This window comes from Monopterus albus, unplaced genomic scaffold, assembly GCF_001952655.1.
Source record: "Monopterus albus unplaced genomic scaffold, M_albus_1.0 scaffold32.1, whole genome shotgun sequence".
Lineage (NCBI taxonomy): Eukaryota > Metazoa > Chordata > Actinopteri > Synbranchiformes > Synbranchidae > Monopterus > Monopterus albus.
Genome location: NW_018127912.1, coordinates 2522021 through 2537115, shown reverse-complemented (window position 1 = coordinate 2537115; position 15095 = coordinate 2522021). Strand labels below are relative to the sequence as shown.

At 43.3% G+C, this 15095-nt stretch overlaps 3 protein-coding genes across 3 annotated transcripts; 2 read left to right on the top strand and 1 right to left on the bottom strand.

Annotated features, from left to right (window-relative positions):
- Positions 1-667: 667 nt before the first annotated feature.
- On the top strand, positions 668-1598 carry LOC109958398 (olfactory receptor 11A1-like). Its single transcript, XM_020596982.1, is given in 2 exon segments — positions 668-955; positions 957-1598. Coding segments are annotated over 2 exon segments (930 nt in total).
- Positions 1599-6409: 4811 nt separating this feature from the next.
- Positions 6410-7363, top strand: LOC109958397 (olfactory receptor 6N2-like). The gene has a single exon (XM_020596981.1). It carries the CDS (start codon positions 6410-6412, stop codon positions 7361-7363), a length of 954 nt encoding a protein of 317 aa, XP_020452637.1.
- Positions 7364-8943: 1580 nt separating this feature from the next.
- LOC109958396 (uncharacterized) lies at positions 8944-10784 on the bottom strand. Its single transcript, XM_020596980.1, has 3 exons — positions 10330-10784; positions 9967-10250; positions 8944-9081 (listed from the first exon to the last, which is right to left on the bottom strand). The coding sequence occupies exons 1-3, from the start codon at positions 10592-10594 to the stop codon at positions 8944-8946; spliced, it is 687 nt and encodes a 228-aa protein (XP_020452636.1). The 5' UTR covers positions 10595-10784.
- Between the last annotated feature and the right edge of the window lie 4311 nt (positions 10785-15095).

The window sequence follows — 15095 nt, the reverse complement described above, 5'->3', positions numbered from 1 at the left end:
TGTGCATATGATAAATAAACACTTTGACCTTGACCTTTGACCATTGAATGAAGGGCATTTATTTTGTATTGCCATCACAACAGAAGGGGGTAGCACACATCTATTACTTCTTCTGCCATTACTTATTTCTGCTGTAAAGTTGGGCAGTTTAATAGGGGAGTTTATGGGGGCCAGCCTCAAGTGGCCATTGGGGGAACTGCAGGTTTTGACATTTCTGCACTGGCTTCATTTCTCAGCCTTGGAGTTTGCTGTTTGGTGCCTTGCGACTGGAGTTTAGATGTGTGTTCACCACTGCACACTATTTAAGGAAAGTACAACTCAAACTACTGGAGTGCCAAGTAAATAACTGAATGAATAAATAAATGCAGCAAGCATTACAACAACAAAGCTATGGGTTCAACGCCCCAGAGTTTGATTTTATTAACATGTTATTAGCTCTTGTAAGGTTTAATGAGACCCACAGAGGATCAGGTAGCCTGGTAAATATAGTACAAAAACTGCAAGTGAACAGTCTGTTAAGTTCATCTGTAGGCTGGACACGTGAATGGATGAGACGTTTCAAAACAGGTTGTATGTTACTGTGATGCTCATAGTAAAACTTCTCTTGTCAGTTATCTGTCTGTTATATAGTATTGTTGTTGTATTACTGTTTATTTTTTGAGTCTTAATGGAGGATAAATTGAATGTAACATACATAACTCTTGGTGGGCATGTAGAATTGCAGAAATACCAATATCTTTACTTTGTGGTCATGTTTACATTATATATTCTCATAATCTGCTGTAATTCCACAATTGTGTGCCTCATAGTGATTCACAAGAACCTCCATGAGCCTATGTACATTTTTATAGCAGCTTTGTTGATCAACTCTATTCTTTACACCACAACGATCTTCCCAAAGCTTTTGACTGACTTCTTATCTGAAACACAAGTAATTACTTATCAGGCCTGTCTCTCTCTTTCAGGTTTTTGCATATTACACACTGGCTTTTTCAGAGTTCTTACTGTTGGCAGCCATGGCCTATGACAGATATTTGTCTATATGTAAACCTCTGCAGTATCCAACTATCATGACAAAAAAAACTGTCAGTGTCCTTCTCATTTTAGCTTGGCTTGTGTCTGCTTGTGAGCTTGCATTAGCAATCACACTGAATGCTAATATAAAACTCTGTAACCTTACTTTGAAAGGTATTTTTTGTAACAACTCAGTTTACAAAATTCAGTGTGTGAGTTCAGTAGCTCTTTCTATCTATGGTGTCTTCATATTGTTAAATCTTGCATTGCTCCCTATGCTTTTTATTCTTTTCACATACACTAGGATACTAATTATATGCTACCGAAGTAGTAAAACAGTCAGAAACAAAGCTGCACAGACCTGTTTACCTCACCTACTGGTTTTAATCAACTTTTCCTGTTTTATTACCTATGATATTGTTATAGTTCGACTGGAATCAGACATTCCAAAAATTCCTCGTTTTATAATGACTTTACAAATTATTTTGTATCATCCTCTTTTTAATCCTATTATATATGGACTAAAGATGAAAGAAATCTCTGAACACCTCAGGAGGTTGTTGTTTCAGGTCAAATCACACTAATGTATCCACACTGTCAGCTGTTACATGTAGGACACTGTTGTCTACCCAACGTTTTTGATTGACTTTTTAATCTGAAAAAGAGATCATATCATGTTTAGTCTCTCTTTCATTATATTAAAAATATTCTTTTGCAGGTTCAGAGTTTTTGTTGTTGGCCACTATGGCCTATGACAGATATGCACCTCTATGTAAACCTCTGCAATAACCAACTATCATGATATAAAGAAACTTCAGTACTTTCCTGGTTTTAGCTTGGCTTCTGCCTGCTTGTCTGGCATACAGTAGTACTGAAACTCAACACTATCTTTAAATTTAAAGGGATCATTTGAACATAGCTGATAAACTTCACAGTGTGAGGTCAGCTACACTAAGTACAGTGGTGTGAAAAAGTGTTTGCCCCCTTACTGATTTCTTATCTTTTTGCATGTTTGTCACACTGTAATGTTTCAGATCGTCAAACAAATTTATATATTAGTCAAAGATAACACAAGTAAACACATCATGCAGTTTTTAAATGAAGGTTTTTATTATTAAGGGAAAACAAAATCCAAAACTATATAGCCCTATAGTTAATAGTATTTAACACCTTTTCTACTGGCAAATCCTTCAATATTTGAATGGTTTCTGTAGCTGAAAGTTCTGAACAACTGTATGTGTGCCTGTGTTATGCACACTAGTTAATTAGCTTAAGTGGAGGGCTCATAAGTAATGCTTAAAAAGGTGAAAGGTAAATAGAATATTGACAAAACAGGAAGCAGAAAAAATATCGATAGAATAAATTGTTTAATCATTGGTCGAGTTATGTGACCACACACAGCCACTGGGATTTGTCTATGGAGAGATAGAAAAAATGTAAATGTCGATTATAAAAAAAAAAACGTAAAAGATATCAAGATGCTTGTTGCATTCCATTGGTAGCTGAACGTCTCATGAGTTGAATAGGGTTGAAATGGCGTTTCTAGCCCAAGGTATGCCTGAGATATTAAGGTTAAACTTTTCGCGAGTTGAATAGAATTGATAAGAATCAGCTGTACGCTCCTTGTGAGAGAGTCACAGGGAGCGAGAGCCAGAGACGCGGCGACGAGCAAACGTGCATTTCTGCATTCAGTTTGAAACAAATACAGCACCCTGTTGTGTTATTACACTGTTGTATTATGTCATGATATTAAACAAACTGAAGGAACTGTGGAGTTTTTTAATTACCTAGACGTTTTCCTTCCAGTATATTTGACTGCAAGTCAGGGAGAGACAGAGAGCGAGAGACGCGGCGACGAGCAAAGGTGACATCTGCAATAAGTTTAATATATATATATACAGACATTTGTTGTGTTATTCCACTGTTGTATTATGTCAAGATTAAACAAAATGAAGGAACAGTTACAATTTACAAATATGCTGACATTTTGTTTCAGCGGATCTTCTGTATTGGCTGTAAGTCCATACTGTCTGGAATGTGCAACTTACGCAAATACCGTTCATACCATGCTATAATAACAACACAGCTGGATTTGTGACAATTTTCTCTACGATTGTCATCTATTATATGTGTATAAAGCTTAAGAACGGGATAATAGGAGCACAAAAGCAATGAGGACGAGGAAAAGCATAGAGAAAGCTGCTAGACTGGGGGGGTCACGTGACGCATAGCTGCCAATGGCATTGCATAGTATTGGCCCATTTGTTGTCTATGGACAAACAGACAAAATATAAATGTCGATTATAAAAAACCGTATAAGATATCAAGATGACTGTTGCACCAGTGGTAGCTGGTCCTTGAAGAGCTGAACATTTTGATAGCTGAAATTATGCTGAAGTTGATTTTTCCCATTAATTTGAATGTAGCAAGAGCTTCAAAATAAAGCTAAATATTTCAAAAGTATGAAGTTTAGAAAAATTCTGAAGAGAAGCATGAATATCCTTGAAGAGCTGAACATTTTGATAGCTGAAATTATTCTGAAGTTGAATTTTCCCATTCATTTGAATGGGGCAAGATTTTCAAAATAAAACTAAATATTTCAAAAGTATAAAGTTTAGAAAAATTCTGAATAGAAGTTTTAGATTCATGCAGTTCTTTTATCTGAAGACCCCAAGAAGTAACACTCAGGAAACAAGAATCAGCTTTACATAGATTTATTTTCATCTGGTTAAAAGCAGAGTTATTACAGCGCTGGGCTCTGTGAGATGACAAGTCCCAAGAGCCCTGATAATAGGAAGTAATTCACATTTATCTTCTCGGGCTGAGACTGCCCTGTACATGGGTGGAACTCATATTATCTTCTAATCTGTTGTTTCAAGGTTCATACAAGTTTCATACAAATATGAACTCATATTATCTTCTAATCTGTTGGCTCTACACTCACAACATGAACTGGACACAAGGTTCATATAAATATTCTAGAATGTTCGAATAAGCAGTGTGTGTGTTGTTATTTTCAGGCGTTTCTTTCTAACTGAAAGTAGACATGCAGTTAGCATCTTATCTATAGTTTTCAGAATGACACTTATCTCTGCAATCAATTTAGGCACATTTCACCAAGAAGACAAGAAATACTACTAGTTGACTCAAAGCTGAATATTATGACAATGATGCATGCATAAGAGCTGGTTAATACTGATACATGGAGCTGTTAATGAAACACAGACAAATAGTCATACTGAACCCTTCCATTATAAAAGCAAAATAATACAGATGATAAGTAGAAAAATAACTTTAACTCCTGAAATCCGGTCCTAACAGAAGCATGAATGACCTTTTGATAGCTGAATGGCATTTCTAGCTGAAAGTATGCTGAAGTAGTTAAGGGCCAAAAAATGTACAGAATAATAATAATAATAAAGACCAGGAAAACAAGGTATGGATGCTGAGTCAGCATTACTAATGTCACTGCACAGTCTGGCTTCAGTTCCTCAGATTTCCCTCCAGCCCTTCCCTGCCACTTAGTCTTGAATCTCTCTCTCATTCAGTTAAACGGTCTTATGTCAGAACATTTAGGAATGATTTCACTGTTCACACCAGCCCCTCGCCTATTAGGAATTCCACATACATGGATACATTCATGTCAGAAAGCATTCAAAACTCAAGGTCAAAGTGTTTATTCGTCATATGCACAGTTAGGAAACATGTTTCCCTGTACAATGAAATTCTTTTCCGACCACATGAATGCCACACAGTACAAATGAAATATGAAGTAGATGAATAGGTAACACAAAACCTATGACACTTTAAGCAGCAAATGCAGAGATATGATAAAAATATATAAGGCTATAATAAGAGAATGTATGCTACATGGGAGCTGCATGTGCAGTAGTCAACAGTCAATGTGCAATTATGCATGTGCAAAGTGAGAATGTAAACAGTACAGGTCGTCAGTACATTTTGTTGTTCCTGGTAATAAACTCCTCAGCTGTTATGGAGTTTGATGGCAGAGGGAAAGAAAGAGTTTTTCAGTCTAGAGGTCCTGCATTTCACACTTCTGAACCTCTGGCCAGAGGGCAGGGAGGCGAACAGTCCGTGCTGGGGGTGAGTGGGGTCTTTGAGGATGGAGGCAGCTTTCCTATGCACTCTGCGGTGGTAAATGCTCTGCAGAGAGAGCAGTAGAGTCCTGGTGATCTCCACAGTCTTTACCACTGTCTGCAGGTGCCTGTGGTTCATAGCAGTAGTGCTGCCATACCAGACAGTGATGCAGCTGGGCAGGATGCTCTCGATGATGCAGCTGTAGAAGTTGCAAAGGATCCTAGGTGACATGCCAAACCTCCTCAGCCTCCTCAGGAAGTACAGCCGCTGCTGGGCCTGCTTGACCAGCTGTGTGGTGTTGAGTATTCACTTCTTTTGGCAGTGCAGTCTCTTTGCTATGATTAGTCCTAAAGACTGATTGAAACGTGTCTAATTTAGTGTTTATCTAACATAAGATTTGAAATAGGTCAATTACTGTGTATGTCACTACTTCCCTCCACTATGCAAAAGTGAAGCCAAAATATTTTGAATACAGTGGCTACTATTTTGCTATTTTGCAACCAGATTCTGCATGGTAGTGGCCAGAAGTGAAAAGAGCATCAGACCACCAATCACAGCTGTCAAATCTGAAATACACCTTGTTTTATATCATTACATAACTTATTAAAAGCTAACTTACCAGAAAAATGATCACTTGTACACACATCAGTGTGATAACATCTACAAAAAAACACAGAAAATATCTCTGGGAACAATGTATCTGTTTTGTACCTTGAATTTTTATTGTGGCTCATGTCCCATCTGCTATGGAGCTGGGAGCTGTCACAGTGTCCATCATATATAAAGTCTTTGGATTGGGACAGTGACTCTCTTGTATTAAAGAACATTTTGGGATTGTGAATGTTGGTGTGTATCCAGTAGAAGAAATATGCTTGTCTTATTTGAATCACTTTGTTGTAACTGGTCAAGTTTTTTGGTGAGTATATTATGATGTATTGCCAATTTTGGTTTACACCATCTGCAGTCAACATTTCTACACTTTTTATTTTAATAGTTTTACTGGTGGTGAATTATTTGATGTTGTTAAAGTGGTAGTAGCTCTTGTTGTAAGGTTTAATGAGACCCACAGAGGATCAGGGAGTCTAGTAAAAACAGTATAAATTCTACCAGTCTGTAAACGAACACCCCCTAAGTTCAACTGTTGGGTACCTGTGAATGAATGAGACAGTTCAATACAGGTTGTATATTACTGTAGTGCTCATAGTAAGGCTGCTTTTTTTGTTAATGGGCCATCTATGTATGTCTGTTATACAATTTGTCTGTTTATTTAATAATTGTTGATTTTTAGACAGTCTTAATGGAGGATAAATTAAATGCAACATATATAACCCTTGGTGGACATGTAGAATTGCAGAAATACAGATATCTTTACTTTGTGGTCATGTTTACATTATATATTCTCATAATCTGCTGTAATTCTACGATTGTGAGCCTTATTGTGATCCACAAAAACCTCCATGAGCCGATGTACATTTTCATAGCAGCTTTGTTGATCAACTCTATTCTTTATAGCACTAATATCTACCCAAAGCTTTTAATTGACTTTATGTCTGAAAAACAAGTCATTTATTTTCAAGCCTGTCTCTTCCAAACTTTTGTATACTATACTCTGGCCACCTCAGAGTTCTTACTGTTGGCAGTCATGGCCTATGACAGGTATGTGTCTATATGTAAACCTCTGCAGTATCAAACTATATTGACAAAAACAACTGTCAGTGTCCTTCTCATTTTAGCTTGGCTTATGCCTGCTTGTGAGATTGCAGTGTCAGTCGCTCTGAATGCTAATATAAAACTCTGTACCTTTACTTTAAAAAGTATTTTTTGTAACAATTCAATTTACAAAAGTCAGTGTGTGAGTTCAGTAGCACTATCTATTTATGGTGTTTTTATGTTGGTAAATATTGCACTGTTCCCTGTCCTTTTCATACTTTTTACATACACCAGGATACTTATTATATTGTACCAAAGTAATAAAATATTCAGGAGAAAAGCTGTACAGACCTGTTTACCTCACCTGCTGGTTTTAATCAGCTTTTCCTGTTTCTTCATTTATGATATTATTATAGTGAAACTGGAATCAGATTTCTCAATAACTGCTCGTTTAATAATGACTTTACAAGTGATTGTGTATCATCCTCTCTTAAACCCAATCATATATGGAGTAAAGATGAAAAAAATCTCTATACACCTCAAGCGTTTGTTGTACACTTGTGGTTTCAGATCTAATCGCACTAATATATCCACACTGTGAATCACTGTACAGTTGTTTCATCTGTTGTCATAATGCAGAGATGTGGTTCTGACTGGCATTTAATGGATTTGTGTTTATGACTGATGCACTCCATAGAGTATAATAGTAGAGATTGCAGTGTCAGTCGCTCTGAATGCTAATATAAAACTCTGTACCTTTACCCTTACCATTAGGGTTAGGGTTAGTATCATTATCTCTAGTTATATTGTTGCAGTTCACTGTAGTCATAAAGTGAAGATAAATAAAGGGTGGAATTCTGTATGGTTGATTAAAAATGTCAGTGTTTTGTGTTTTAAGTGTTAACAGCTTTAAACACAGCAACACATAGCAGCACATCACAGATCTTTCATCTTTATTTTGTTCTGTTACACATTATTATTCAGCTCTGTTGGATGTAAACTAATAAAATGGCATCGTTATTATCTTCTGCTCCACATGTTTTCATCATCATTTACACACTCCAAATATTGATAAAGTACTCAGTCAAAATATTAGTTTAAAAGTTTGTCTTTATTTGATAAAACTTTTCCTGGGTTTCTCACTTGTCACTGGTGTTCATTTAGTGTAAGAGTAATTTAAAATTTGATACCACTGCGACTTGTAATTTCTAGTTTTAAACACATGCCGTGTGTTTGAGGCTGGCCGATCTCACGAAGGTCCCTGCGACGATCCAGTCCAAGTCCTGGACCGAGGCGACTTGCAGATTAGTGGCCAAGACCATAAAATACGTCTGCGACCTGTGGAGCCTCAAGAGACCAATGCCGGGACCCGAGTACGGGTTCTCTGTGCGCAATGGTGTAGTCCACTTCGACCGCGAGGACTCGCCGCTTGTCGATACCTTGAGTGACTGCTACGCGGAAACCTAAACCTGATATATTTCTTTGGAGATGGCCACTTTGTGCCCTCCTGCTTCCGGCATACACTTCACAGCTTGAGGTCCTACATCGATTGCATCGACCCGTGAGGCATTCCTTCATGGTGTGACTCCTGTAACAGCCGACCATTCGAACACCACCCCCGGGACATCTGTAGGATACGTTCGTCTCATCCGCATCGTAGTTCTTTAGACTCAAGCTCTCCAAGTTCCTAGTAGTCTTCACCGGGTCGTCATCCTTTTTCTCGCGGTCGCCTTTGAACAGTCTTGTTTCTTTGCAGTCTGGCACACCACACGCAGTACACACGAGCGCCTTGTAATGTTTGAATGTGGACATCACCCTCGTACCGGGAGCGCTCACGGTGACGGTGGTGCCGCTGGGACACCGGGCATTGTAGGTCTCAGTCACAGCGGAGACCTTACATGCCACGATGCAAGCCAGTAGCACAATGAGCTTCATGCTCGCTTTGTTTGTTTTGTCAGCCAAGACGCTTCGCTTTGTCTAATACCTCGTATTATAACTGTTATGTAGGTTGGTGTCGGCGACTCTATGAGCTCGATGGCCACGGGAACGGATGGCTACAGCAAATGCGGTTGGATGTTTCGAGGATCGGGGGTACGATTGGCTAATGCGAATGCGGTTGGATATTTTTTGAGGATCGAGGGAGCGGTTGGATGGAACGTCTGCGGTCAGACGTGTCAAGGATCAGCGGAACGGTCGGACGTTTCGAGGCTCCATGGCACGGTTGGCTAAAGCGAATGAGGTTGGATGCTTCGAGGCTCCATGGAATGGTTGGCTAAAGCGAATGAGGTTGGACATTTTGAGGCTCCATGGAACGATTGGCTAAAGCGAATGAGGTTGGACGTTTCGAGGCTCCATGGAACGGTTGGCTAAAGCAAATGAGGTTGGACGTTTCGAGGCTCCATGGAACGGTTGGCTAAAGCGAATGCGGTTGGACTTTTTGAGGCTCCATGGAACGGTTGGGTAAAGCAAATGAGGTTGGACGTTTCGAGGCTTCATGGAACGGTTGGCTAAATCGAATGAGGTTGGGCGTTTTGAGGATCGGGGGGAACGGTTGGGTGGAATGTCTGTGGTCAGACGTGTCGAGGATCAGTGGAATGGTCGGACGTTTCGAGGCTCCATGGAACGGTCGGCTAAATCGACTGCAGTCGGATATTTCAAGGATTCACAGAATGGTTGGATAGAGCTGCCGCGGTCGGATATTTCAAGGATTTGCGGAATGGTTGGATAGAGCAGCTGCGGTCTGACGTTTCCAGACTGGTTAGACACAGTGGCTCTGGTTGGACTTTGAACTCTCATAACAGCTAATATGATGGGATGGGTTGTCCGGGTGCCTGGCCGTTTGTGGTTCAAACATGTGAAACCTATCACTGGCTTATCTCAACACCAAAGTCGTAACCGTGTTACCAGCACTCAGTCATCCCGAACAGAGGCCGCATACTCGATGCAGATTACCAAGTGTGCTTACAACGGCCTTGACTAATAATAAAGCTTTCTTGCCCGGTGGTCCCCCCCCCCAAAAAAGAAACAAAATAAGACTAGTCAACAGGAAATTTCATCAAATTCATTTTTATTTGTAATACACGGCCGCATATCACAAGTCAACAAGACGTTTTACCAACATATCAGCTACACACAAAACACAAGGACACCTTCCATAGACATTTGGAGCAGGCCAAACACATGCATGTTAAATGCGGACATCACCAAGGAGATGAACCGACGGTTGGGTTCGGGGATGGTAGTGCCCCCGCACAGGTTCTCCAGATACCGGATCATAGTGTACTCATCATCAGAGTTTACGTTGAGCTCGGCATATTCTTCGGGAAGCAATTGCTCGTGTGCCATCAATACGTCTACCGCGGAGTAGACGTGTGTAATCTTCCGAGCATACTCCGGTATCAGAAGCATGAACCTTAGAGCGTGGGCTTTGTCGCCGAGCGCGGCGCACACCTTCTCTGTCAAAGTCACAGCGGGAGGAGCTTTCCTGACTGAAACAAACACAAAAGTACTTTAGTCTCAAGAAGTCACAATGATCCGGGCCTCGATTTTGCTGTACATTTCACTCACCGAACCTTCCCCGTGGTCCGTACTGTCTCAGGTCATTATATAACCAGGGGTCCATCTTACCGAATGCCTTCAGGAATCTCTCTGCGCGTTCCTCGTGCTCGACGATCTTACGGACCGCCTTAACTGGATTTGTCCTACTGTGAAAAGACCTGCGTAGATTCTCACCGTCGGGGTCATTTGGCAGGACCTCGTCTGCTAAAGAGTTGAAATAACTAACCCTCTCTGTTATGGCGTCCTTGTAGTCCCTCAGTATTTGGGAATACATTTTACAGGCCGAGGTTGAGGGGCCGTGTTGCAGTGCGTGTAAATACGGGAACAATTGCACCGCGGTTGAAGATGACGCCTGCGATTGAAACCACCTAACTGAAGTTGTTAAACAATAGCCAACGGTAGTTGTGGTTTTGTCCACCCATATAAGTGCGACCACCACAATTGCTTGGTTTTCCACAGAAGCTCCAGTGCTACTGAGGTGGCGAGCTGAAAATGTTCTGTTGTCTGTAATGCATTTTATGGGACATGTGCCCGATATGACTAAACGCATGTAAAGATGAAACTGTGGCTGGAATCAAAGCCTGTTGTTGTCTGCAATCTCTCTTTTTTGTTTGTAATAAAAAAATAGTTCTTTCTGTTATCTGTGTATTCAGTGTTTGATTTCCACAAGAAGTAATTCATGTACATGTTCATAAAGCACTGTGGTGCTTCCCAAACTCTCCTTACAAGCCAGTCGGCACTGTTTGTTTGACTGCCAAGTGTGCTTACAACAGCTCCATTTCCCACAATTGAGAAAAGGCGACAGGTCTTTTACGTCACTGCATTTTATTTTGTAATACACAGCTATACATCAGTGTTTTGGAAGCACAAGACATCTTTGATAGTCATTTTCGGCAGGCCGAACACATGCATGTTAAACGAAAACATCACCAAGGAGATGAACCGCCGGTTAGGTTTGGGGACGGTGGTGTCCCCACACAGGTTTTCCAGATACCGCACCATAGCGTTCTCATCGCGGCGGTCTAACCAGAGCTCAGCGTATTCTTCGGGAAGCAATTGCTCGTGTTGCACCAATATGTCTAGCGTGGGCATGACGTGCGTAATCCTCCCAACATACTCCGGCGTCAGAAGCATGGACCTTAGAGCGTGGGCTTTGTCGCCGAGCGCGGCACACACCTTCTCTGTCAAAGTCACAGCGGGAGGAGCTTTCCTGACTGAATCAAATACAAAAAGCACTTTTAGTCTCGAGAAGTCACAGTGATCCGGGCCTCAATTTCACTGTACATTTCACTCACCGAACCTTCCCCGTGGTCCGTAGTGTCTCAGGTCATTATACAAGTAGAGATCATTCTTACGGAAAGCCTTCATGAATCTCTCCGCACGTTCCTCATTCTCAAGGCAATGGTCGACGATCTTACAGATTGCCTTAACCGGATTCGTACTACTGTGAAAAAACCTGTGCAGATTCTCACCGTCGGGGTCATTTGACAGGACCTCATCCGCTAAACCTCTGAAATAGCTAACCCTCTCTGCTATGTCGTCTTTGTAGCCCTTCAGTATTTGGGAATACATTGTACAGGCCGAGGTTTGTGAATAGTGGGATCGTGTTGCCGTGCGTGTAAATACGAGAACATGTTTACACTACGGCAATGTCAGCGTGGACGTCTACAACGCAAAGGAAGCCTCCTGTGTCAACTCGAACGGCGGCCTCTGGGTCACCCCCAAAGTCTGCTCTCACGGCGTATTGGTCGTAGCTCCCCAACTTCATGACGGCCAAGGAGATCCACAAGCCGATTCTGAATGTCAAGAGAAGCGGTTATACGAAGATCAAACCTGACGATGACGGGTGTATACACGACCTACACATCAAGGGCTTTGTGCTCATCAACCACTACGTTCAACTGTGCGAAAGCACGTCGGAGTCCCCCGGCTGATGGTTCTTCAGGCGACACTCGGGCAAGTGGTTCCGACCACCCGAGGAGACGGTGATACCCGAGAAGCAGGCCGACTTTGGGATCGCTGAGCCAGGCAATTTGGTGATCTCGAGGGGAGAGGCGTCGGTGCTGGTGCGCTCAAACGGAGGACTCGTCCTCTCCTCCAGGGTTCTGGCGGTTTTACTGCTACCGGTGCAGGCCTACGAATCAGGCCGTAATCATGTCAAAACCGTTGTTATTTTTCAATGATTCAACGTATGATTCGTATACACGCCTGTGACCCATTGTATTGTGAACCACTGCTTGCCGTTTGTGTCATGTTACAGTGAAATAAAATGCCACTTGTGTACTTCAAACATGTGTTCAGAAAATCGTTGTGTCTTTTTCTAAGATATCACACACAATAACACGTAAGCCTTTTGCCATACGGGACATTGTTATGCAAGCATCCGTATGCCCACACAATTATTTAGAAGGGTATAGACATAGACGCACAATAACACATAAACTCGTGTCCACTTTCAATGAGTGTCTGATCCGTACATGTGCCTGTGGCCCGGTGTTTTGTGAACCCTTGCTTGGCGTTTGTGTCAAGTATGGTGAAATGAATGCACTTGTGTAATTCAAACTTGTGTTCTCAAAATCATTTTCATTCTTCTCCTACAATATTGTGCACACACACACACACACACACACACACACACACACACACACTTTTGTGTTTTTTTTGCTGCGGGAGACATTTTTTTAAGCGTGCCTATGATCATTTTCATTCTTCTCCTACAATATTGTGCACACACACACACACACACACACACACACACTTTTGTTTTTTTTGCCGTACGGGACATTTTTATTCAAGCGTTCATATGCACACAATTGTTGTGTACATCTACAGGGGTGTAGATGTACACAGACAACAACACACACTCATCCTCATTAGGGCAAAGGGTAATTAAAGCATCCAAATATATTTGTTTACAAGTGGCTAAAACATTTTAGATCGTCTCTTTGGATTGGCATAGTTCGTGAGCACAACTCCTCCTTTGCCACCACCACCACCGCCGCCGGTGCCGCAGAAGAACATGTGTCTGATCCCTGTGGAGAGCGCGGAGCACCACGCCATTAGTACAGCTACAGAGGTCCATAGGGCTGCGTCGCTGGCGAATCCCGAAAGCCACCTGCCGAACGTGACCCTGCTAGTCGTGATCTCGTCGTACCGCTTATCAAACTCTTCTAGGCTTCTCGTGATGTTGTCCAGGTCTCGCACGTCCAGGAGCTTGACGCTGATGTTTACCGCCTGCAATAACTGCATCTCAGGTGTCCCGGGGACACCGGATTTCAGTAGATCCGAGAAAGACATGGGTCCGTCCGATATATGCGCTCTGGAGACCATTTTGAGCGGAGGGGACTCGATCTCGACTACGGCCGATCCCTCCATCCAAGTGACTTTCCTATCCTGGTAGCAAATGCCTCGGTGACAAGGGGCGCACACGGTCTTGCACTCGCCAGGATCCTTCGTGCACCTAAGGTACCTCTCGTGAGGCTCAGTCTTGTGACAGTACTTGCCGTAACAGTCAGACGGCTCGTAATACCTGCTGTCTATCAGCCACACTTTGTAGTCGGGCCAGCAGGGCACTCTGTTCGTGCTCATCTTGGGCATGGGTATGATCCCTCTGAACACGGTCTTCTCGACGGTCCCGGGCACAGAGTGCACTATGAAAAGCTTCCTGTTCTTGTACAGGGCCGTGCCGACGGTCGGTAACTTGGACATGCCGGGATGCTCCCGCATGACCGTCATGCCGCTGGGGCAGCTGCCCGAACGTCTCGACGCTATCTGCCTCAGACAGTTTTCCACTCCTCTGGCCATGAACTTGGTGTGCATGGTGCCCTGCGTCATCTGGTGGGTGACGCTCTGCATCTGAGCGTACCACATTTGGTAGCTGGCCATGACCGAGAACTTGACGTTGGTGTCTCGCAAGGCGGCCTCGGTGTTCCTCATCATGGCGTCCCTCAGCGCGGCGAAGTTACTGTTGACGATCTCGTTGTTCTTCTGTATCTTCTTCTCCTGGTCGTCGATCCTGCCGTTGACCAGGGCTATGTTGGTGTCGAGCTCGTTGCTCACTTCGACCAGCCTATTCGACACCGCCACGTATGAGTTCTTGAGAGAGTCCATTTGCTTCTCTAAGTCGTCCGGCCTGTTGGAAACGTGCCACGCGAGCCCCAGCCCCACGCCTCCCGTTATCACCCCAAGGAGGAACCTCTTGTGCCTAGCGTGACCTCCTTGCGGTCCGCGGTCCAGCCAGGGGGTGTGTCGTCGGGCAGCTCGTACATCCGAGCCTTGCTCTCCTGCACGGCCAGCTCCTCCAGACCTTTCCTCATCAGCTCCCCGGCCCTGCGAGCGTCGTTGACGATCTCGTGCGCGGAGTTGCAGAGTCTGCCGTAGTCTTTTCTGCAGCTGTTGTCGCCTCCGCACACGGCGATCAGACAGGGCTGCAGAGCGCTCACGTCGTAATTGACGCAGCTGACGTTCAGGTTGATGTAGTCGATGCCCGGCGTGAAGTTGGAGACGAAATAGAGCGCCTCGACCGGTTTCACTATCCCCCCGTGCTCGGCTTCGACGACCGGTTTGTCCACCGTGTAGCCGTCGTCCACCGAGACCACGTTCATGCTGTGCGCGGTCTGCCCGCCGTTGGAGGCGGGGCACACCTTGTTCACGGGAGGCACGTACTCCACCACGCGTTCCGAATCCAGGATGCCTACCATGTAGTGGTTGCGATCCGTCGTGGGGACGAGGTTGTTGATGTTGACCGCAACCTGAGGAGGTTTCGCAGAGACGGC

Excerpts from the sequence above, each read along its gene's own strand:
- LOC109958396 (XM_020596980.1), bottom strand. The coding sequence starts at position 10,594 with ATGTATTCCCAAATACTGAGGGACTACAAGGACGCCATAACAGAGAGG. Across the intron at positions 10,251-10,329 it reads CGGACCACGGGGAAGGTTCG|TCAGGAAAGCTCCTCCCGCT; the intron begins GTGAGTGAAATG and ends TGTTTGTTTCAG. Across the intron at positions 9,082-9,966 it reads ACCGTCGGTTCATCTCCTTG|CCAATCGTTCCATGGAGCCT; the intron begins GTGATGTCCGCA and ends CATTCGCTTTAG.
- LOC109958397 (XM_020596981.1), top strand. The coding sequence starts at position 6,410 with ATGGAGGATAAATTAAATGCAACATATATAACCCTTGGTGGACATGTA.